This window comes from Pan troglodytes, chromosome 13 (genome assembly GCF_028858775.2).
Source record: "Pan troglodytes isolate AG18354 chromosome 13, NHGRI_mPanTro3-v2.0_pri, whole genome shotgun sequence".
In the NCBI taxonomy this organism is placed as follows: domain Eukaryota; kingdom Metazoa; phylum Chordata; class Mammalia; order Primates; family Hominidae; genus Pan; species Pan troglodytes.
Window position 1 is genome coordinate 79718957 of NC_072411.2, and position 24429 is coordinate 79743385.

General features: G+C 39.4%; 1 protein-coding gene across 1 annotated transcript in view; it reads right to left on the reverse strand.

Annotated features, from left to right (window-relative positions):
* PDE11A (phosphodiesterase 11A) overlaps positions 1 to 24429 on the reverse strand; it is a 429725-nt gene that overhangs the window by 48393 nt on the left and 356903 nt on the right. Inside the window, exons 16-17 of the mRNA XM_009443807.4 lie at positions 8655 to 8732; positions 3275 to 3338 (exon numbers count right to left, since the gene is read on the reverse strand). Coding sequence (XP_009442082.1) covers positions 3275 to 3338; positions 8655 to 8732 — 142 coding nt within the window. The remainder of the gene's footprint in view (positions 1 to 3274; positions 3339 to 8654; positions 8733 to 24429) is intronic.

Consider the following 24429-nt stretch of genomic DNA (forward strand, 5'->3'; position numbering starts at 1 on the left):
TCAACCACACAAATTCTTCACAATTATCCTGCTTTATGTGACTTTTTGTAACTTCAAATATGTCACACTGAAATTTAAACCAAAGCACAATTGGTGAAATACTCTACTGGAAAACTGCCTGATGTACATTGGACAGTGTGAGCAAGAAATAAACCTTTATTTGTGTTGAACAACTGGAATTTAAGAATATATTTGTTACTGAACCAAGGCCTAGCCTAGCCTTGACTAATACAAAAATTGGTACGGAAGTAAGGTGCTGCTGTTAGAAAAGAAGAGAAAGACAGAAAAAGACCCTAAAATATGTGTCATCAGCTTGGGGGCCAGGTATCCAGATAGTGAGGAGGCTATAAGGATGAGAATCCATGGCAAAATAATTTGTACAATTATAACTAAAAGCTAACAATGTTCTGAATAAACTTACAGTCTTTGGAGATGAGATTAGAAAACAAAATGTTAGTAGTATGTGATGGTTGCCATTGACTGTTTTGTGAGGAATTACAGGAAGTGAGTTAGAAAAGGAGGAACAGGCTTATAACCAGGAATGAAAGGAAATGGAAATAGTCACAAATTCAGGGACTTGTAGGGATGGAAGATAAAATTGCTTCTCAATTCCAAACTATGAAAATGAAAATTGCGATACACTTTGACGAAGTTTGATTAGGACTCAGCTTTGTAACAAGAATCAAATAAAAGGTACTGCCAAGACATCTAGAGTTAGAATCTGAATGAATTAGGTAGTTTGCAGCATATCCTTCTAACTGGACAAAAATGGCTCGACGAAATGATTTACCTATATGGTTCTCTCACTGAAGCCTGTTAGGCCCAAGGCACTAGGAATTAAGTCAGGAGAGAGAAAGAAATAAATATATTTGCCACATTTCTTTATTCCTAAATGTAAAGAAGCAAATAAATACAGAAAATCTAAGATGTTTGTATGGAATGTGGATGTGGTTATGGGCAAATGGAAAGGACTTGAATCAAAAACATAAAAAGATGACTAAACGTACAAGAGAGTTTTGATGCTAAAGAAACCCTAAGCCCATGATTACACAAAACAAGTGTTGGGACTTCAACCTTCTTTAGGTGAGAAGAAGGCAGTTTGACCTTCAGATAAAGCTAAGAAGGGTGATGGGAAAGGAATAATTTCCCAGGGAGGATTGAAAGGTCAAGGGAAAAAGGAACCAGAGAGCATCTCCCAGAGAATCAGGGTCCCCTGCATGGTAGAACACCCCACAGTGAGTACCCAGTGGGATTTTGGAGTTGCCATGGACCACTCACCACTCCACATTGCTATGAATATCACTCATCTCTTCCCTTTCCGAATGGGAGTGTTATAATGGGTATTTGTCTTTGGGTGTATGTTGGACTCTGTATTTTGGGTGTGTGTAGGTCTTTAATCTGCATCCAGATCTGTTGTAGAGACTAGCATGTATCTCCCAGAGATCCCAAGAGTTTGATGCCGTGACTGATGGGACATTTGGGTTGTCTTTCTTGGAGGGAGGATGGGTATATTTTGTCTGCTGGAGGGAGAATGAATCACATTTTTGGTGATGAGAAGGGTAAACTCTGGTAGTCATGCATTCACTATTTCTGGCTTTCTCCTTTCTGAGCAAATAGAAGGATGGTACTTCCTGGTTGGGTGGGGTCATGTGACAAGTTCTGGCTGATGAATTGTTGTGGGAAGCATTTAATTGTTAGTGCAAGACCTTCCAGGGCCTCTGTCAGAATGATCTAGGTAGAGGCTGTTCCTTCAGCCCCAATACAGAATAAGGACAAAGTGGCACCTGCCAACCCTAGGTGCCCATGTTCGTGAGCAATTTGTTGTTTAAAGCCACTAAGATCTTGGGTAAAATGATAACATAGCCTATTCTGTGGATACGCTTGCATCATTTAAAAATGCTGACTGATGCATCCTGTGAAGGAACCCATAAAACACTGCTAAGAATGAAAGCTTTGGAGCCTAATCTGCTAGAATCTATACCTAGCTCCGCCACCTACAAGCTGTTTAAACTCAGGCTGCTTATCCTTTCTAAGCCTCATTTTTCCCATTTGTGAAATGGGGATAATAACTATATTAGTTTCCTAAGGCTGCTGTAAATTACCATAAAGTTAGTGGCCAAAATGACAGGAGTGTATTCTGTCATAGTTCTGGAGGCTGGGAGTTCTACATCAGTTCACTGGGCAGAAATCGAGGTGTCAGCAGGGATGTGCTCCCTCTGGAGGCTCTTGGACAGAATTCGTTCCTTGCCTCTTCCAGTTTTCCTTTGCTCACGGCTGCATCACTGCAATCTCTGCCTTGTCTTCACATTGCCTTCTTCTGAGTGTGTAATTCCCCCCTGCTCCCTCTTACAAGGACATTTGTTATTGGATTTAGGGCACACCTGGATAATCTAGGATCAGTCTGCAGTTGAGATGCTTAATCACATTTGCAAAGATACTCTTTCCTTTGACGGTAATGTTTACAGGTTCCAGAGATTAGGACCTGATATCTTTGGGTGGCCATTATTCAGCTGACTACAATTTTAAGGATTAAATGAGATAATATATATAAAGCAGTCAATAAATATTAGTTACTTATTGATATGGAAATGTATCTTATTTTCCCTAAAATGTCAAGTCTTTAGATGCCAAGTTACTGTTTTGGACCCCACACAGTAGGTGCATCATAAAACATACATAATGATTAACCTCTAAATACTATCAGTAATCCCTGATCTTAAGTTGGGTAATTACTTAAATTGAAAACTATTCTTATAGAACTAATGCTTTATGGCAGAGAAATCAGATAGGTGGTAAAGGCATGGTTTGTTTTTCTGCAAGTTAAATTGGATACTGCATATTTTGACCACAGAGGTTTCTGATATCTTAAATACTATTTAAAAAGAAAAATATAATTTCCTTTTTGCCTCCTTTTATTTTCAGATATAAAAAAAAAAGAAAACAAGACTTTGTACTAAGATGTGATTATCTTGCCACAAATCCTATCTTTGAAACTCTTGCCTTAATGGTCAATGTATTATTCAGATTTCACACATTAAAAATACCTTACAGAGTCAGAAATACTATTGCTTAGTGAAAGCACGATTAAAAAAAAAAAAGGGCTGTGCAATAAACTATGTCGTGCCTAAGCCTCCTGCTATTTTTTACACCATGTTAATACTGATGCAAATTGACTAGGGTTTCAGTGCCTGGTAGTCAGGGCTCTGGGAATATTGTGTCCCCCTTACCCCCCCAGTCCCTCCTCTGCTGAGCCCTGCCATTAATCACCACTTGCCTGTCTCGAGATCTCCCACGGTTTGGTCACGGCTCCAAGGTCACAGGCTGTCATTAACATTGATCTGAAAAACAGAACCAAACAAAACAGCCTGAATAATCTTTTGTTGCATTCCTAAACAAACCCGTCCTAGATACATAAATAAATAAATAAAATAAAATGGAAACGAGGCCAGCTCACATCTTCCTTTCCTCAACAAGGGGCAGCACTGTTTATAGTCCCTGTGTTCAGCATCTCCATCATGTGGCCACGCTGCTTAGGAAGACAAAGCTCTCACACATCCTCTGGTGGCCCTTTTGTTTTGTCTGCAGCAAATCAAGGAAAGCAAAGCACTACTTTCTGTACACCTGAGCTAAGCAAGCTCTGCTTAAAATAATTTATAATGGACAATGTTGTTGGGTTTTTTTAAACTATAAGCAAGAGAATCAGTATATAACACTATGTACATGGCTGATGAAACTACTTACCAACTTATCATTGATTGATGGGAACAAAAGAAAACCCACACCAAAGAGGCAAGGCACATGCCACATAAGGGGCTCCTTCATTTTCATCTGCTCTACGGAGCTAAGATTTATGGGCAAGAGCCATATCATTTCACTCCAGTTTACTACCTGGCTCCAACCATGGTTTATAAGCATTATGAAGAAGAAACATACTCAGCTCCAGCTTTCATTAATTTGGGCACATAAGAAAGTACAGGAATGGTCTGAATCAGAGTTTTGAGGGGCAGGGTTAACCATAATTCACACGGAACCATGGAAACACTGGGAACAATTCAAATTGTAGATAGCTCTGGTGCTTATATATAATTTAATGTGGTGGGAGGAGGAAAAATAAGGCACACTCTGTCCCAAATCTGCTTTCTTTGTGCTGAAAACCAGCAGAATGTGATGAAAAGTAACATAGGATTTGAGCTGGGGAACCACATCTTGGCTAACTGCTTTTGGAAGAAAGGGGTATGCAACCAAAGGTCAGAGGGCTGTCCTGATGTCGGGTGTTAACATTTCATACCCTGCCAGATCTAATGCCTTGGAAACATGTCTGCTGCCCAGATAGCAGAGCATGCTTAGATGGCAGGGGGGTCCCCCCACAGGAAACCCCTCCAGGAAACAAGGCAGGGTCACAGATAACAATAGGTCATTCAAGGCACAACCAGGTGGCACCGGCATCAGCAGCCCTCTCAACTCGAGCAGCATTGATGAAACCTCTAATTCCAAACATCCCTGTGTTAAGAACTACGCAAAGGGAGACACATCAGTCTATTCATTTTTGACCTTCTGTATCAGGCATTTCTACACTGCTTACTGTGTGTCTGCTTCTGTACTAAGTGCTTTACTAACCAACTGCTAACTAAACTACTAACTAAATGAATCGTCATCACCACCCCAGAGGTAGTTGCTATTATCCTTATTTTACAGATAAGTAAACAGAAGCACACAGAGATTAAGTCATTTTCCCTTCCCAAGGTGAGTAAAGGATTCAGGATTCTGTGCCTATCACAAAGCTAACAGATGCCCTCTTACTACACACGGATGCTGACAGTACTGGAGGGGGACAAGACTGGCTAAAGCATTGGATTTCTCAGCATCTCTCCTGCATAGCAAAGAATCTCTATGAGGTTGCCTATTTGTATCATAATGTGGATAATTACTTAGGTTCTGTCCAGTTGATAATTTGAAACTTTTTCTTCAAATGCATATTGCCATTAATCAGTTGATCAACAAGTTTATTGAGTATCTGCTAGGTGCTCAGATGATAATTCTAATAGCTACCACTTATTGGGAAGCCTCCACAGGGTGATTGACTCAGTCTCTATATGTGGTAGTGATACTATTATTATCTCTTATTAAAGTTAAAAAAATAAGGCTCAGAAACATTAGGTAACTTGCACAAGGTTGTACAGTTATTAAGTGTCAAAGCTGGGATTGGAATTCTTTGTCTGACAGAAGAATCTCTACTTCAATGAATACAGTGGAGCAAGAAGTCCATGCAGAGAAGGGAGACAGGACAGGCTGAGAGGTAGGACGGGTAGAGTGGCTGCAACCTTTGTCCATCTGGCACTGGGGAGTCAACTAAGCCTGGGGACTCAGGAGGGACCTGGATAGACCTTTAGGGAGGAAACTTTAGGTGGTGGATGTGAGGATGGTTTGAAGAAGGAGAGGGTGGAAGGAAGGAGACTCATTGGAGATATAAATTGATAGGAGCCTAAAACAAGGAAGGGAGAGTGGGAAGGGAGGCACAGGGATGGAAGATTGCAAAGGAAGAACTGAAGAAAACAAATGAGCAGTTCTATCTTATTTTTTAGATTAAGGCTCTTCAAGAAGTGAAAGATCTTTTTGAGAGTAAAAGACCAGGGAGAGAGTTTTTACCAACTGTTTTAGACTGAGGTCCCTATAATTCTAGTTCAGTTTATAGTGAGTTAACATACCTCTCCTCTATATGCCAAAATTATTTCAATAATAATCTTCTGACAATCATTATCTTCTTGATTTGTTCTGTAGTTGTAAAACAATTTAAAATGAACAAATTTTAATGTTAAAGATATATTCAAATTGAGTACAAAGATTTTGTGTAGACTGAAATCTGCACTTGCCTAACAAAAATATGACACTTTGCAGTTTGCACTTCTTTCAGTTTTAAATTTTAAACATGAATAAAACCCACGAATGATCACATAAAATGACAGAATGAAAGTATCTCAAGTTGTATGTCTTCATCTTTACCATCACTGTGCTATCATTGTTTGTTCTGAATATAGTCTTTAAAAGCAGGAATATGAGTTCTGCAAGGTTGGAAACACAAACGACACCCAGAGAGTTTGAGAGGTTCTGAACGGTTAGGAACTTACTATTGAAAGTGTATAGCTGCATCTACCTATGTCAAGAGCCAGCTGTATGCCTGGGCATTCTTAGAATTAACTTACATTACGTGTGCAAAGAAAGGATAAATAATAAACATGTGCTTATTTGAAGCTTTCATATCAATTATTTTTATCTTAACAGTAACCTCAGCAATTGTTTGGAATTTATACCAATAAAAGACATTTCTTAGGAGGTATATCTCACCATTGACTATTTAGAATTGCTGGCACATGGTGGTAATAAAAAGCAGACTGACTTTTAGTTGGTTTTATTACTATTTTAAAATTCTCTACAGATGGTGCTCCCTTAGAGCACCACCCTTGGTGCAAGGTGGTCAGAGTGTAACCATGAAATGGGGGAGGGAGGGCAGATGAGGGGAGAGGGGAGAACCCAGAGCACCTCCATTTTATGTAACATGCTTCCAAATAAGATATTTCTTCCATATGGGGTTCCTTGTCAAAACAGTTTGAAAATCTCTGTAGGAAAATATCTAGGCAGAGAAACTCAGTGAGAAATGGCATTGCAGGAAAAGAGCTCAGAAGAGAGGCAAGCCCAAGAAAAGGGCTGGGAGTCGTTTGAGAAGAGATAGTAGTGACACTAGAAGGATCCTGAGGAAAAAGAGAAGAGAATAAAAAATACATCCTTGGGGGACAGTTCTGTTTAGTGGATGGTGGGGGGAAGAAGGGCTAGAAAAGACTAAGAAGGAAAGAGTCAGAAATAAAGGAGAGAATCCAGAAGCGTATATGGCTTTGCAGAATCCAAGGCTGTAGAGGGTTTTAAGAAAAGAGAGGCCAACACAATTAGGGGCTATAAAGAGATCAGGAAGCTGAAGAGATCAAAGGTTGTAGCTTTTAATACTTGTAAGGTGACTGTGGTTCAATAGAAGCAGAAATCACATAGTATAGACTTAATTCCTCAGTAAGGAATGGGTAAATACTGTGTGGTATATCTGTATTTTGGAATACTGTGCAATGATAAAAGATCATGAGGTAAAAACATGTAAAGAATTCCAAAGCATGTAGTTGAGTGGAAAACCAGGTTCACATTGGTATGTAAATATACAATTTATGTTAAAATAGACAATCAAAATACACACTAAACAGTATTTTTCCTAAGGGTACATGTGTATGTAAATGCTTTGGAAATGGTCTGGAAAAACACAATACCCTAATAACAAAATACAGCTGTGCAACCAGTATGGGAATTGGGGGTTGAGCTCAAAGGAGATCTGGGGGCTTATTAGCAATGTTTGATTTGTTACAGAAAATATATATTCATATAATTACTCATGGCATTAAAAATTATACAAAAAGAAAGAAATTGCCTTGCAAGAAATTAGGAAGTGTGGGAGTAAAGGGAAGGAGAAAACTATGATGGGGCCTGGAGAAAAGGCAGCCTGTAGGGATGACTTTTTGATTGGGGAGGCAGAAGTGTGTTTTTAGGTCTAGAAAGGTCATGATTAATAAAACAGATTTTGAAAATGGAAGCTGAAGGAGCATGATTGATAGAGCCAGGTTGGGGTGGGGGGCGAGGAGGTGGAAGGAATGGAATTAGGGCACCAGTGGAGGGGCTGGTCTTGAAGATGAAAAATGAAGAAAAAGGCCTGTAAAGATAATACAGAGGAATATTAAAGCATAGAGGAAAAAAACTAGAGCCCTCTGGGGAGAGGGCTGCAGGAAGGTGACATGAGGACAGCTACAGAGGGTGGGGCAGGCAGTGGCCTGTGTTCAGAAGATGGTGCCAGAGATTTTATATAGCAGATACGGCAGGACTATGTCAAGGTTTCCGCTTGGGGTAATCCAGTAGTTGCCTGGTTGTGGAGCAGACCCAGTGTGCCCTAACCCTGGCCTCACGAGCTCTCCCAGCAAAACTTAGCAATGTTAGAACAGGAATAAGACAGCAGAAGGTCTGGTTGAGGTGGAGAGAGTGGAAGGATGGGGTATGAGAGAAAGAGGAATAGTGCCCACTCTCTGGAGTGGCTGCAAGAGAGGCTAAAATTTGCCCCATAAACAGAGTGGGTTGCTACTGTCCTTTCTAAACAACTTGGAAGACGTCCCAGGCAAAGGCTAGAACAGACTCCTTATCTCCACCTCCAATATTGTTCTGACTGGTTTTCTATCCTCAATGCCTATTGTCTCTAAAGAAAAGCAAAAGTTACTCCCCACTTCCTTTGTGCTATGTAACTCTGATTTCTAGGATGCAAAAATCCCTTCTCCACCCAACTTGCACCCCCACTTCCCCAGGAAACAGAAGAAATCATGGCTTGCCAAAACTGAACTAATTTGAACTTCATTTTCTAATTTTGATGGCAGATTTTTGAGACAAAAATAAATTATAAGATGAAAAGACATTCTCAGTAATTTCTCTAATTATTCAACTGATCTCTGAATGTTTTGAATGTAAGCTAAGATTTGTTACTTTAAAAATCACTTCTATGCTCTTAGTACTGTCAGAAAATTTATGTGGACTAAATGTCCAAATAATGAAGAAAAACATAAACAAGAGCTTTTTCTTACCGAAATATATCACGATGGTTTTTGATGTTCCAATCGTATTCTCCTTTACTGACAAGTTCAAAGAATTCAGTTCTCCTCCTGCAGGAAAATCAAATGAAGAAAGAAAGAAAAAAAAAACTGGAATGAGATTTCCCAGTCTGTGGGGTGACATAAATACATTTATGGGAAAAACATAAGACCACCTGAACCAAGTAACTTAATATTTGAAATCATGAGGCTAAAGCACTATCAAAATAAATCACTTTCTAAAAAATGTTGAGGCTTCAAGGAAAAGCCACAATCATTTCTGAATGTATTTACAACAGAGGAGATTATAGAGCCATAAAACAGAAAACAATGTGGTGCGGCATTTAGGATTATGTGCTGTGAAGCCCTAGTGACACTTACTGAAAGTCAGAGAAAGGAGGCAAGGACAAATAAAAAGTGGGGACAATTCTAGAATGTTCTTTTATCATCCAACAAAGAATTGAGCTGCATGATGATCCAAGATAAGATAAACTCCCTGGTAGTAAATTCAAGATAAATATATTTTTTTCCAGGTTAGAAAATAACTATTTCACCATTTCAGTGCTTAAACGCATAGGCTATGAAGTCTGAAAGTAACGGTGTTTAAACACTCGCTCAGCAACTCGCTTGCTGTACAACTTTGGAAAGTTAATTAAATCCTCTGAGTCTCAATTTCTTAATCTCTAACACAGAGTTACTGTGAGGATTAAATGAATGACATGTGGAAAGCATGTAGCATAGTGTCTCAACATTTTAAGTGCTTGACACTGTAAACCAAAAATAAAATTCTAAGCCCCCAACCAAATAAATGGCCTTCTGCTCTTGGCCAAGGGCATTCCTAAATTAACCTGAAATGCCATGATGGGAAGTGGGAGTTGGACATGTCTCATTATTCCTTCCTCCCTTTTGGAATTGAGGTACAGCTGACCAGCATTAACATTAAAACAGAGACCTTAAGACTGACAAAGCAGACTCTTTGTAGCAATAAGATACCAACATGACAGACAGCAGGCCCTAAAAGAAATCAAAGTATTTTATCCCAAAATATATTTATTTGATATATTTTGAAATGGCCTTGCAAAGCTGTCTCTTTTGGAGAAAATCTACATTCTGTAGAGAATACCCTTCCCTTTCCAGGTCTTTTTCCTAATCCAGGGGAGAATTAAGTAAGAGCTTGGCACCTTTTAAAGTCTGATAAGAAACATTTACAATTTATTCTGGAAGGCTGCTACCTGGAGGCTTCATCTGCATAACAAAAACATTGGTCTCCACAACCCCTTATCTTAACCCAGACACTCCCTTCTATTGATTCCAGGTCTTTAGATAAACCCTTTCAACTAAATGCCAATCAGGAAATCTTTGAATCCACCTATGACCTGGAAGCCACTCCCCACTTCAAGATGTTCCGCCTTTCCTGACTGAACCAACGTACATCATACATGTATTGATTGATGTCTTATGTCTCCCTAAAACATATAAAACCAAGCCGTAGCCCAGCCGCCTTGGGCCTATGTTCTCAGGACTTTCTGAGTCTATGTCACAGGCATGTCCTTAACCTCAGCAAAATAAACTTCTACATTGATTAAGACCTGTCACAGACACTTTTTGGTTTACAACTCACACATACACCCATGGAAATCCATTTGGAGATGCGTAGATACGGAAAAGACAAGCAAGGAATATTTTAGTTAGATGATTTTCAGTTTTAGTGAGAAAAGGAAAAAAAGAGGACATCACCATTTTGATTTAAGAATCACTTCCCAAGTTTTCATCCTCTTGGCACTTGCTAATGAGAGAATATTTAAGAGATCCTAACACACCATTTCCCAAAACGCATCTCTCAAAATGCTAGACTTAAGAGGTGCTCCATGTGAAGATGTTCCTGGCCAAGTAGGTTTGAGAAATGCTGCCCTTAATATACCTCTCTTGGAGACACCATCTATATTAGCCTTTGAAGTCTCTGAGAAATATGGACGTAGAAAAGCCTGTTTAACCTTATTTCATCACAAAATTCCACATAGTACTGATGTTTCAAAAACTACACTTTGGAAAATACCATCATGACATATAATTTGTGGTAGAAATCAGACTAGGATCTCAGAAACTTAGTGCTGACCCTCTGTACTGGGGGACAAAGGACAAGAGGTTGAGAACAACTGGCTCCTCTGTGTCTGGCCTGGGGTGCTTATCACCAACTGACCAACTGTGTGGATTTCTTGCCAATGGGTCAGACTAACTACTAAAATTACTTGAAAGAAGACAGGTCAGGAAGACAAATGTATAGTTCACTTCTGTATTAGAGACACAAAGACAGGTCCTGGATCTATCCTTTCAAGATGATGCAGGTCAAGGCCATACTACATACAGCATGGAAGAATCTCCAAGACAACCTTACAGCAACTGGTGAGATGGCATAACCCAATTACATAGAAGGGCCCAGGAACTCCTTCTACTTTGGGTGGGCAGGTGTATACAGTTCTTTTCTTCATATAACTTTCTTATCTTCTTCACTTGACCCATTCCCTTCTTCATGACCAATGGTCATGCCTTTTTCATATTACTGAGATAGCCAAGTAAAACGAGCTCCCCGGAGAATCTCCAACACGTCTGCACATTGGGAGGATGGGTGAGGCCTCCGGAAGTTTGCGCTGTTTGCAGTAGGGAGGAGCCTGGCCCCTTCTGTTCCTGTGTGGGAACCTGGGATTCAGTCTGTGAGATGGGGGCCTGTTAACAGGAACCTCTCTTGCTTTGCTGAGTCTTTTTCCTTTTTGCCCAATAAATTCCATAACCTCTCACCCTTCAAAGTGTCTGCTTGCCTAATCTTTTCTGGTCGTGTGACAAGAACCCAGTTTATTCTACAACATTACAGTTACTGACTGTGAAGTGAAATAGAAAGGGAAGTGGTGGAGTGGAAAGAGCCCAGGTTTGGACCCACACCGACCTGGCTTAATGCTGACTGTCACTTATTAGCTGTGTGATCTTGGGTGAGTAATTTCACATTGTTGAGCCTTAGTTTCCAGCTTTGTAGTGAGAAATTGAGATAAGGTGCACTAAACATTTGGCCCTGTTAGATACTCAATACCTGAAGCTATGGTTAATTTGTAAGCAATATTAATACTATTACTGCCAACAATAATACAAATTGGACTAACTGGACTAATGGAGATCTAACAGTTTGCCCAGTTTTCTCCTCTCACTACATAGAAATTCATCTTTTTTTCAAATTATTATGAAGTCCAACAAGTATTTATTGAACATCTACTCTGTAACAAGTCTTTATTAGGCTTTACGGTCACAAGATAATTGGGTGTTACTTTTAAATGTCTCTGAGTTTAGCCAGGGCTACCAACAAATAAATAGGTAATTCCCTCTTTAAATGTAATATTAATGAGAATAATAATATTGGGACTAGAGTGATGTGAGAGAGGCACTCACCTGGGGCACAAAACTGAAGTGGGTGCCAAAAAACTTAGTTATCAAGATAAATATTTTAATGTGATATTTAACAAAATAAAAATAAATGTAAAACATCCATAATGAACACAACAACAAAATTCTAAATAAAGACAAGATCTGAACTTGTACTTGAACCACTCACCTCACTTGCTTCACCCTAGTTCCAGCCCTGATGAGGATGATATTCACTGGGTCTTTACTGTGTTCCTGGCAGACTTAATGGGGTCTGGCACTCACTACTTACATGACTGACCTTGAGCAGGTTACTTAACCTTGCTGGACTTCAGTTTTCTTATTAGTAAAAGAGTTATAGTAATGGGATCTACCTTGTAGGGTTGATGGGAGGATCAAATGAAATGATTTATGTAAAACTTTTAGCAGATTGCCTGGCAAAATTAGGTTATCAGTAAGGATTAGTTACTGTGATTAAGCTCAGAAGGGTGAGTACCTGGCTCAAGGTTTCACAGATGGTGAGTGGCAGAGCTGGGATACAAACACAATAGGTTAAAATAACAGCTGCCCCAAGCAGCTAAGATACATCCAGGGTGTCCTTGGAGCACAGAGGAAGGCACTTTGCTTGGCTGGGAGGATCCTGGAGGATTGTGAAAGACTTTCTGAAAGTTTGTCAGCCATCCTCCTTGTCATCATATGCTCCTGGGTGGCCATTTCAATTCTATGAGTTATTCCAAGAAATCGCTAGAATTAAGCTTCATGAGGACAAAGGCTTGGCCCACTTTTGTTCACTTCTGCCCCTTAATACCTACAACAATGCCTGACATGTAGTAGAAGCTCAATAAATATTTGTTGATGAATGAATGAGAATGATTATCTTAGAAAGCTAATCATTAAACAAACAAACTCTTTAAACACTGGTTTCACCTAGATCCTAATTTTTCTAGGGGCTTCACAGTTGCCATTTGGAGAGAGAGATTGAGGTAAGTAAACAACACAAAATCTATTCAGGAAAAGCCCTGTCAGATTCTTGCAGAGTAGATTCTAACATGAACCAAATGGGCAACATAACAAGTTGTAGAAAGTAAGAACACCATTTCCATCCAATATCTGACTCACCTTCCACTAACGATTGTTATATCTGCCCATAGTATGTTCACTATAGGGAACATAACATCTTTGATGCAGAGTGAAAGCATGTTCCCTGTGTGCCTAACTCATTGCAGAAAACAAATCCTTTTTTTCTCTTTTTTTTTGTTTTTTTGAGACGGAGTTTCGCTCTTGTTGAGTAGGCTGGAGTGCAATGTCGCGATCTTGGCTCACTGGTTCTGAGGCACAATCTGCCTCCTGGGTTCTCCTGGGTTCAAGCGATTCTCTGCCTCAGCCTCCCAAGTAGCTGGGATTACAGGCATGCACCACCAGGCCTGGCTAATTTTGTATTTTTAGTAGAGAAGGGGTTTCTCCATGTTGGTCAGGCCAGTCTCGAACTCCCGACCTCAGGTCATCCACCCGCCTCGGCCTCCCATAGTGCTGGGATTACAGGTGTGAGCCATCGTGCTGGCCCAAATTCCTTTCTATAAAAAATGCAAATCTATGATATGAAAATCAAACAGCATCATAAGAATAAATTCCCCAATGATAGAAATTTTAACAGCTAGAGTTGCTGGTGTGAAGGTCTTAAATCAACAGAATCAAAATCAGTCATAGACTTCACATCACATTAGCAACGCTAGGACAAAAGGGAACATCCAGTATTCCTAGGGAACAGTGAGAGGAGCCTTTTCATTTGGTATATCAAAACGTAGCATGCTAATTTGATTCTTCCTTCACAGACAAAAGGATGGCTACTTCGTGATAAGTTCTATTTACTCTGTCGTCCCAAGGTTTGATTATGTTCTTAAGAGAGATTAGGAATCTTTCTGGATAATAGGAATCATGAGGAACTCATCAACTTGTATAATTTTGTCAAGAAAAACATGAGAGGCCAGGTATAGTGGGTCACGCCTGTAATCCCAGTGCTTTGGGGGGCCAAGGGAGGAGGATTGCTCAATCCCAGTAGTTGGAGACCAGCCTTAGCAACAAAGTGGGATTCCGTCTCTAGAAAAAATACAAAAATTAGCTACATGTGGAGGCACACGCCTGTAGTCCCAGCTGCTAGGGAGGCTGAGGTGGGAGGATAGATTGAGCCTGGGAAGTCAAGGCTGCAGTGAGCTGTGATCACACCACTGCACTCCAGCCTGGGCGACAGAGTGAGACGTTGTTTCAAAAAAGAAAAAAAAGGAAAAGAAAGGTGTAGTCACTGGTGGAACCATGTATAACACATCTGGTAATGTATTTGGTCACATATAAAATAGCCAAAGAGATATTTTAAAGTTTAAACCAAAGTACATGTAAATTTTTTTTTTTTTTTTTTTGGAGACGGAGTTTCATTCTTGTTGCCCAGGCTGGAATGCAATGGTGCGATCTTGGCTCACCGCAACCTCTGCCTCCTGGGTTCAAGTGATTCTCCTGCCTCAGCCTCAGCCTCCTGAGTAATTGGGATTACAGGTGCCTGCCACCATGCTCAGCTAATTTTTTTAATTTTTAGTAGAGATGGTGTTTTGCTATGTTGGCCAGGCTGGTCTTGAACTCCTCACCTCAGGTAATCCACTCACCTCGGCCTCCCAGAGTGCTGGGATTACAGGCATGAGCCATTGTGCCTGGCCACATTTAAATTTTTTTAAAGTTCCTGAAAAAAATCCTTCTTGAAAGCTCAGGAGATAGAGTTAATCATTTTCACAAGGCTACAAAAAGGATTTTGAAGTGATGATATGGCAAGATCATGTAATAAATTTATTGTGCATATTTAATAAACGTAAAAGGTATAAAAATTACACAGTGGACATACATAGAGTTTCCATCTACCTCCCTGCCTAGAAATAAGGCTCTGCCAGTCCTGTTGAGGCCCTGTGCACCTCCCAACTGTTGCTTCTGTCTTCTTCCCACTCACCATACAATGACCATTTTCTAAATTGTGTATAAAGCATCATCACATATATCCTTATAATTTTACTAGGCAAATTATATATAATATTGCTCTATGTGTTTTAAAAGTTTATACAAATACGGTCATCATAATGTATGTATTCTCTGGCAACTTGCTTTTTCCATTCAATGCTTGCGAGAGTTACCCATGTTGTTATATATAATTCTAGGCCATTCCTTCATACTGATGTATGCTATTTCCATCTATTATTATACCACTGTCTATTTACCCATTTCCTGGAAGATGAAAATTTATATTTTTCTAATATTTCTTGCTATTACGTACAATGCAGCTATGAACCACCTTGTACATGTTTCCTTGTGAATTTGTGTGAGTTCTCTCTCTCTCTGTGTATATGAATATGTACATGTATATGTAAAATTGCTGGGTCATAGAATGACTTCTTTTCTATGTTTGAATTTTCATTATAGTTATAGACTGGTAGGGCTGTATGGAACTTTTGAGAAAAATCTCTTATTAATTCTCTCATTTTATAGGTGAGGAAACTCAAGGTGAAGGAAGGTGAAGTGACTTGTTCAAGGTCCCAGGGCAGTTACAGAAAGATCTATTGCTGCCAATAAAAATTACTACCGTGGTATTTGCCAGCTGATGATTTTTCCATTTCCACCTTTCCATGTGTGTTAATTGAAATCTTCTATAAGGAAGAACTTTTCCTTCTGGGTAGATTATAAGTCCCCAGCCTCCCGGTTCTGCCCTCTGAGATAATCTTTGTAAACTATGTGTAGCATAAACCTTTGGGCCAGATAGCTTTTCATGCTGTAAGTGTATGGACAGTGGGGCCAGCAGCCCTCATGCTATGTAACAGCATCACAGGCTGCTGTACCAAGGCAATACCAAGTATCAAGGCAGACACAGACAGGGTTCTTTCCATCATCAATAAGGGGGTGCTCCAAAGAAGAGCTGCAGATTGCTTGTGCCAGGTTGGTGGTTCACAGCTCCAGGTGATGTATTTCTGACCTTCTCCCTAGTAATAATCATTACAAAGTAACAATGTGAAATTCACTGTGCTTTTGGGAACAAGTTTGCCTATACAGCTGTTCTGTTAGCATCTAAATGTACATGTGTATATAGATTAAACAGAGTAAACAGCATGAACATATGTGAAACTGTTAGAAACAGGGGCATTTTTAGAAGCATGAGGCTGCTAAAAAGAATATTTGAAAATCCACAAAAATACCCAATACCCGCTGGATCCAGACTTCTTTGTCATGAGGAACTGTATCATTAACTTCTCACGCAGATCATGGGGAACCTTGGTTTTCAAGGACAATGGCAAGTACCTCAGCTAGTGAAAAGCAACTTACTGGAAAATCTCATTTATAATCAGATATGTTTTTATTAGGCTTTCATCCTGCTCACCTGACATATGTCCCACTCAGAAAAATAGCAGTCTTTAAAAAAGCATCATTTGAACAGAACGGCTAAAATTACCTTCAAAAATAATTCTAAAGATTGGTTACCAGTCACCCATCACCACATTGAAAATCTTTCTGGTTTGTAATTTATCTGCAAGGCATCTTTTATTTGTAAAATGAGAAATCACCATTTCTGTGTACATTTTAATCATGAAATTTTTTGCAAATTTATGTATCTATACATGTACTTAGGAATATATATTCTTTATCTATTCATCTAACTCCTTTGAATCTACTAAAAGTCCATAAACATTAGGAAGGTTTTACTGCTGAGGTGGCAAATCATCACTGTAACTCTCCTCAATTTCTTTCTTTCTTTTTTTTTATTTGAGATGGAGTTTCACTCTTGTTGCCCAGGCTGGAGTGCAATGGCGTGATCTCGGCTCACCGCAACCTCCTCCTCTCGGGTTCAAGAGATTCTCCTGCCTCAGCCTCCTGAGTAGCTGGGATTACAGGCATGCACCACCACGCCCAGCTAATTTTGTATTTTTAGTAGAGACGGGGTTTCTCCATGTTGGTCAGGCTAGTCTCGAACTCCTGACCTCAGGTGATCCACCTGCCTTGTTCTCCCAAAGTGCTGGGATTACAGGCATGAGCCACTGTCCCCGGCCTGTAACTCTCCTCAATTTTAACTCCAGAGTTGTCAGGCAGGGGTTGCAGGGTGCACAGATGTGTGGATGTGGTGAGTGGGTGCTTTTGGTCTTCTTACTGCTTGCTCAATAGGCAAATCATACATCTGCAATTAATTGTTACATGCAGATTCTAGAGAGATTTCTGGACTTTCTTTGCATACAAACATTGGAGAGGAATAAAAATTAATATACAGATGTTAACTCCAGTTATTATGACTAAAGAAAAAAAGTGTTCTATTTAATTTTGAAGTGAACTTTCTCCCTGCTTCAGACTAGCACTGATAATACAAGGACCTGCCAAGAACCTGAGTGAATGACCTGTTTGATGCTGTGCTTTTGTTGATGGCACAAATAAAACTGGCAAAATGCAGGAAGTAGAGATAAGAATTACTCTAGTTGTTGAAAATGGCAGAAGATTAGAGACCACAAGGCCCCAGCAGTCAGTTCATTCAAACCACAATCACCAGGCAAAGAAGCTGTGTAAGCCATGGCTAGAAGGAGCGCACTCCAGCTGCTCCTGCATTCACTTCCACACAGCCCTTCGCTGCTGGATGTTGCTGCCTTCTCTCTTCCCCACTGGGCTCTGAGTCCCTAAAGGTAAGAACCGTGTCCTATCTGCTTGTACATTACCAGCAACTAGCACAGTGCCTGGCACAAAGAAACCATTAAGAAGTGCTATTTGGCTACATTTCTCATTTTTTAGTCAGTTTTGATATCATATGGATGGGGATATGGAATGAGTATATGGAAAAATTCTTTGAAATATGTCAAGAATTGCCAAAATACTTCCTCCATCAACCTACTACAGGGGCTGCTGTCCTAATGTTATAATAATATATAATTTCAATGAGTTAAGTCATCAGGCTCTGTTAAAATATAATAATGTTTGGGATAGAGTAATGGCTTAAGTTTTATCAGTCATTAACACCTTATTACTAATCAGTTTACTTTCATCTTTTCCAGTATGGGGTTGGTTGAGCGCAGGCAACTGCGGAAGTTGAGGACACTGAACATAGCTGGCTTTTAATAAGCTTTTGTTGAATGATGAATGAATGTTTGCCTAGCAGTAGAAACATTTGTTGAGTTCCCACTGTAATTTTTTTAAATGAATTGTCTAGATATTAATCTAATTTTTAAAAGAATTGGTCAAACTATCACATTGAACAATTTAAAATAGTTTAGTGCATTTTTCTGTCATCATCAGATGCTTTAGAGAAATACTATTTACTGCATCCCTTTTGAGAGACAAATACAAAGAAACCATCAGACTGGGCATTTTCCATAATTGCTGATGAGTGTAGATCGCAAAGAGAGGTGGCAAATTTTCAATTTGAAGATAAGTCTGATTAATTTAGGAAGCCGATCTTAAAAGCATTGAGCACCCAAGTGGATTTATCTGAATTTTTGGAAAATTATTTGCTTAAATCATGCTCTGAGGCATTGTGTCATGGAGAACTGATCACAGACAACTTAGTGACTTTGGACAAATTACTCAACCTCTTTAAGCCCAGTTTTCCCTATTTATCAGATGGGGCTAACAATATCTACCTTGCACATTGATATGATAATTCAGTATCAAAAAGTTATTTTGAGAACTCATTATGTCAGGCAGTGTGTCAGGTTTTGTGGGTTCCAAGAGTGAGCTAAAGAGTAAGGTGTCTGCATTCATAGAGCTTCCATTTCAGTGCTGATACAGGAAGATACTGTAATGCCTAGAATGGTGCTGGGCATGGAGCAGGCACCTAGAGGATGAGATATAGCGTTATGTAATCACAACCTGTTGAGGATCAGTGCTAAACTGTTTATTGCTACCCAATAGCAACAACCCCTGTGACTGTATTAAAGCTACAGAATTTTCAACCCCTGGTGCACCAACTTAGCTCAACTTCACACAAGAAGCCTCTAATTGCAGTCTTAGCCCCACCAGACTGGGTCCGAGTATCACTGACTTGGAGCCTCCACATCCACCCTGCACTCCCAGTGGTGGGGCCTGGCATTAGCTGAATTGCTAACACTTAGCATGCTAACACAAAGTGTGTTTGGAACTGGCTTTAGACATTTGCATCCTCAAATTTCTGCTGTTTCTAATGCCCAAATGTTTCCTGGATTGGCCCCAGTTTCCCCTTGAGTACTCTTGGACTGCTATATCACTGCAGAGTAACTAAGAACATTTTGGAGTCCAACTACTTGGTTCAAATTCCAGATATACTATTTAATATTGTGAGCAATTTACTGAATCACTCCAAACCTCAGTTTCCTCATGTGTACTGTGGGGTTAATGAGAAAAGAAAAAACAGCTCAGAGCAGTCTGAGCTCCTTGCAGGCCCAGAAAGTAATGAGTATGGGACTTCAGTCACGCTCCCCACTCCCCTAACCCATGCTTGGGGGCCACTGTTGAAAGTCATTTTGTTTCTGACTAGCTACCTCACCCACTATCTTCATGTTCCTAGAATTTGTGATACAAGAGACAATGTAACAAAGCCAATCAATAGCTTATGTTATGTTAATGTAAATTCTTGGTAAACAATGTAGAAAATACCTTTCCTTTCCTTTTGAAAATCCACTTGTAACTGCTGCTAATTGGACTGTATATTTAAGGCAACTTGAATCCATGCTCCGGGGTTGCAGTCCTCAATCTTGGCCCAAATAAACTCTCTACTTATATTAATTTTGCCACAGTTTCTTTCTTTTAGGTTGACATTAATAATAGTACCTATTTTAATAGGACTGCTTTCACTGTTGAATGGCATAATGTATATATAAAGGTCCTAAGTAAGCACTCAAAAAATATTAGTTGTTGTTTTTATTACTAATAGTGGAAGGTGCATAGGTCATCTTTGTTGATTTACATGCAGATAAATAGTACAGGGCATTTGTATCATCCCTTTGAAGTTATAACATTTGTAATTTTAGATCTCTCTGCCCACTCCAACAAGCATCATCTTTTATGGTGCATATTTTATTAAGTTTTCTGGCTGAGTGATTCCTTTTTTTATAAGGTACTTTACATTGTCAAAGCTCTTTCATAAAATTAATCTCTTTTCACTGCCACAAGGATCCTAGGAGATTAGAATGGGTGATATGCCTATACCCCTGTTGCTGACAAGGAAACTGAGGCAAAGAGAGATCCGACTCTCAAAGCTGGTGAAATTACTACTTAATTATCAAATCCTTATTCACTGCAGGGACTCAGAAACAGCACAGAAATCATTTCAGAAAGTTGCTCAGCAGTAACTGGAAAACGTTTTCAGTGAGTTGGAAAATCAGAATGAATCATTAACCCCCAGGCTCAGGTTGTGAAACTTAGAAATTCACATTAAGGATTTTGTTTGTTTTTGTATTTTAATCTTGTGAATTCTGCTTTCATATGCCATTTGAATGACATAGAATCCCAAGGACACACAAGGTCTTTAGAAATTAAAGTCATAAGTTTTTGTGGATGTTTTGAAAGCCTTTCCACATTTCCATGAATCTCATATATTTTTTTCCTTTTAGAGCGTGGCAAGAAATCTTGCCTCTAGGAATGAGTCAGAAACCTGTCTCCAAAAGGCAGGGCTCTACCCTGCCCAGCCTGGCCCTTTCCTAGAGTGACTTTCTCCCTCTAGGGGAGGAAAGCAGTGAGCTTCCTTTTTGGTTTCTTCAACTGTATCATGACTTTTAGGTTGAGTAGTCAGGGCAGAAGAACCAACAATAATCCAGACTTCCAGAAACTAATTGTACGGGGAGCCTAATATCCTCTTGGCTCACCCACCCCTCTCCTGCCATTGCTGCTACACGCAGTGCCTCAGCGGTCCTGCGGATCACATACTTTCTGCCCTGGCACTTCACACATGACTTCATGTGTGAGAACAAGGATGAGACAGCTGCAGGAATGCCCAGTCATCAGGCACACACAACATGGAAGTACATGAGAGTTAACATCCCACAGATCGACATTTGGTTGATGAGGATGGTGGGTGGCGGACAATTTTGAAGTGCGATATATGAGACTTCTCAGATGGTCCCTGCAGGATCAAGACTGGCTGACCATAGTGGAGAACAACAAAGAAATGTGTCCTTCCTTTCACTGGCTTCCCTCCTTCCCCATTTCACTGTCCCAGCCCCTCACTCTTATTCTTGGTGTCATTTCCAAAACTAAACTACCTGAATGCAAGCCTTTATCTCCAACTTTGCTTTGGGAGAGGACACAGGGGCCTCAAGCTAGTGTTTAAACTGATTACAGAACACCCGGAAAGAGTCAACATTATCACATAATATATCCCCAATTAAAATGACAATGATTTCTTGATTCTTCCATTAGAGAGGGAAGCATGGTGATTGAAGAAAAAGCCCTGAAAGAGGAGGTGTGGGTTCCAGTTTTACCAATAATGAGTTATGTGACCTAAGCTATGCTATTTAACCATTTGGACCTCTGTGCCTGATCAGCAAAAAAGGAGATGAATTGGATTGCATCATTTCTAAGATCCTTCCGATTTCACAATTGCACATTTATTAAATAAAAACATCAGGGCGACAGTTTGTAGTAGCTGCTTTCCCTCTCATTATAACTCTAGGGATTGTTCTGGCTAAAAATATGGCAATATTTTAATGCAACTTTAGACAGGCAAGTGAATCAATCCTCTGAAAGCCTAGATTAGAGAATGGGCAGCTATTCAGAACCTCAAAAAACAATAATGCTGATGAAAAGAGAACAAGCCAGCTTCTTTGGGAGTCAGCAAACATTAGCAGGGGCTGCAGCATTAAGATAAGAACAGAGTAATGAGAAAACGAGTTGCAACCAACTTCGTTGACTGCATGCCAGTGGTCACTCAGTGATTCGTCAAATCCCTAACAGGGCTTGATAAATGGACTCTGAGTGTTGATATTTTTTTTTCTCTCTTTAGAAGTTACTTGGAAAGATGGCTTGGGAAAATTCTTCTACTTTGAGGAAAATAACACAAGATCCTGCAAGTGTCAGGGACAGGCAATAAAACATTAAAAGGATACAGACTTTCCATAAATCCCAAATCAAGGAGCATTAATCCAGAAAATAGATGAAAGATCATGATATTTAAGTCAACCAAAGGGCCACAAAACATGCAAAATAAATAGGTTATAAAGCAAATGAGGTTGTAGATGTCACCATTTCTAAGACATGACATAGGTACTGTTATCTCCATTTTATACTTGAAAGAAAGGCTCAGAGAAGTAAATAATTTACCTGATGACACACAGCTAATTAGTGGCAGAGCTGGGATTTTAATTTTTAAGTATATATTTTAAACTAATTAAAATTATATTTATCAAAGTAATACATGAACATAGTTAACAAATCAAATAGTACTAAAAGAGATACAATGAAATATAGCAGTGTTTTCTATTTTGCTGGCTTTTATCCTTGGCCTGTGTTTCCTAATGCTTTCATTTGATTTTTTTTTATTTTGGCTATCATGTTCTTAATTTTTGAAAGTGCCTTCTTTTTCATAGTTGCTCCTACTACTATTTTTAAAAAGCATCCTGTTCTTGTTTCATGGATGCAATATCTTAGCTCTCTGAGAATTCTAACAACAGTTTTTAGTTTTGTTTTCTTCCTCTCCCTGTTTTCTCTGAATTTCATATTTTTTTCTGTTTGTTTGGCCTCTGTCTTTCCTATCGGATGCTGAAAAAATGTTCTGTGATTCTTGGTTTTCTGCATGTAATAGTAAGGCATTAAAAAGCTAAATGGGAGTTGTGTGGGGGGGGAGGGGTATAATTGCTAGATATAATAATTTGAGTTTCCGATAAAAAATAATTATTTTAAAAATATTTTATTGATACATAATATTTATACATATTTATTGGGTACATATGACATTTTGTTACATGCATAGAATGTGCCATGATCAAGTCAGGGTATTTAGGATATCTGTCACCTTGAATATTTATCATTTCTATTTGTTAGGAACATTTCAAGTCCTCTCTTGTAGCTATTCTGAAATATACAAAAAATAATTTTTAGTATAAATATGTCCCAAATGTTTCATGGGACATCTAACTATCTATTCTAAAAAAGTATTTATTGTTTATCTGAAATTTAAATGTAACTGGACTTTCTGTACTTCTACTTGCTAAATCTGACAACCCTGAGTGTATGGCTTATAGACTCCTAGCTTCTAAGTGCTTGGCTATGGCCTACAGGTTTTCAATCCAGAGACTGGTTCCATTTAACTTAATCTCTTCTTCTGAGCACTGTATCTCATTCCCACCCTGTGCCTCTCCTCAGTTCAGAGCTCTTCATTTTATTTCTCCAGAGGATAAATTTCTGGCCTTCTAAAGGTAGAATAAGGGGAGTGACCTGGCTGTGTTAGTAGAGGACTTCCTGGGTACTAAGCATTCTATATACTGATTTTCTAGCAATCTCTTTGAGCTTTTCGTGTCTTAAGCTTTGAACATCCCTTACAATTGAACCTAATTCTAACTGATGCAATGCCACAGTGCTTTTCAAAGGGAGTCATTTCAAAGCGAATGGCACAAGACTTCCTAGAAAAAGTGACAGAAGAGACAGATCTTAAAGGATGGTCAGTCAGGAAGATGGCAAGTGGACGAACAGGATTCGATGTGGGAATGGTGATACATCAGGGCACAGGGAGCATTACACAGGGTGTTCCAAAGGGTAATGCGTAGACTAGTCTGGTTGACGTAGACCAATCATGTAGGGGTGAAGTGGAAGGTAAGAATGAAAAAAGGTTGGGGGCAGATTATAGAGGGCCTTGAAAGTCAAACCAAGTTTAGAACTTCCTTTGAAAGCAATGTGGACACTGAAGGTTTTTGAGATGGAAGCTGGACATACAGGTCTACAGTGTGAGGAAGTTTGGAGTGAAGAATTTCAGAGTCTTCTACACACAGGTCATAACATAAATAGAGGTAACATAGAAATGAGGCCAGGGGAGTGGTCTGAGTAGAGAAAGAAGAACATGTTTCAAGAGCTTATACACAGGAGCAAGGAGAAAAGAAACCTGCCAAGGATCTAGAAAAAAAGAGAGAAAGGCAGCTGGAGATTGGGCAAGCAAGGAGAGTAGAAATTAATAACTAACTAAACCTTCAGATATCTCAGAGAAGATGGAAACTATCAAAAATGAGTACAGGCCATTGAATTTGAGGAAAGAAATGTCTCTGGTGACCTCTGAGTGTACAATTTTGATAGAGTGCGGAGATGGACTCTGCTCTTCACGGTGTAAATGGGTGTTAGGAAAATAGAGGTACTAAATGTGCTCTGTTTATTTAAAAAGGTAGACAGTAAAAGAAAGGTA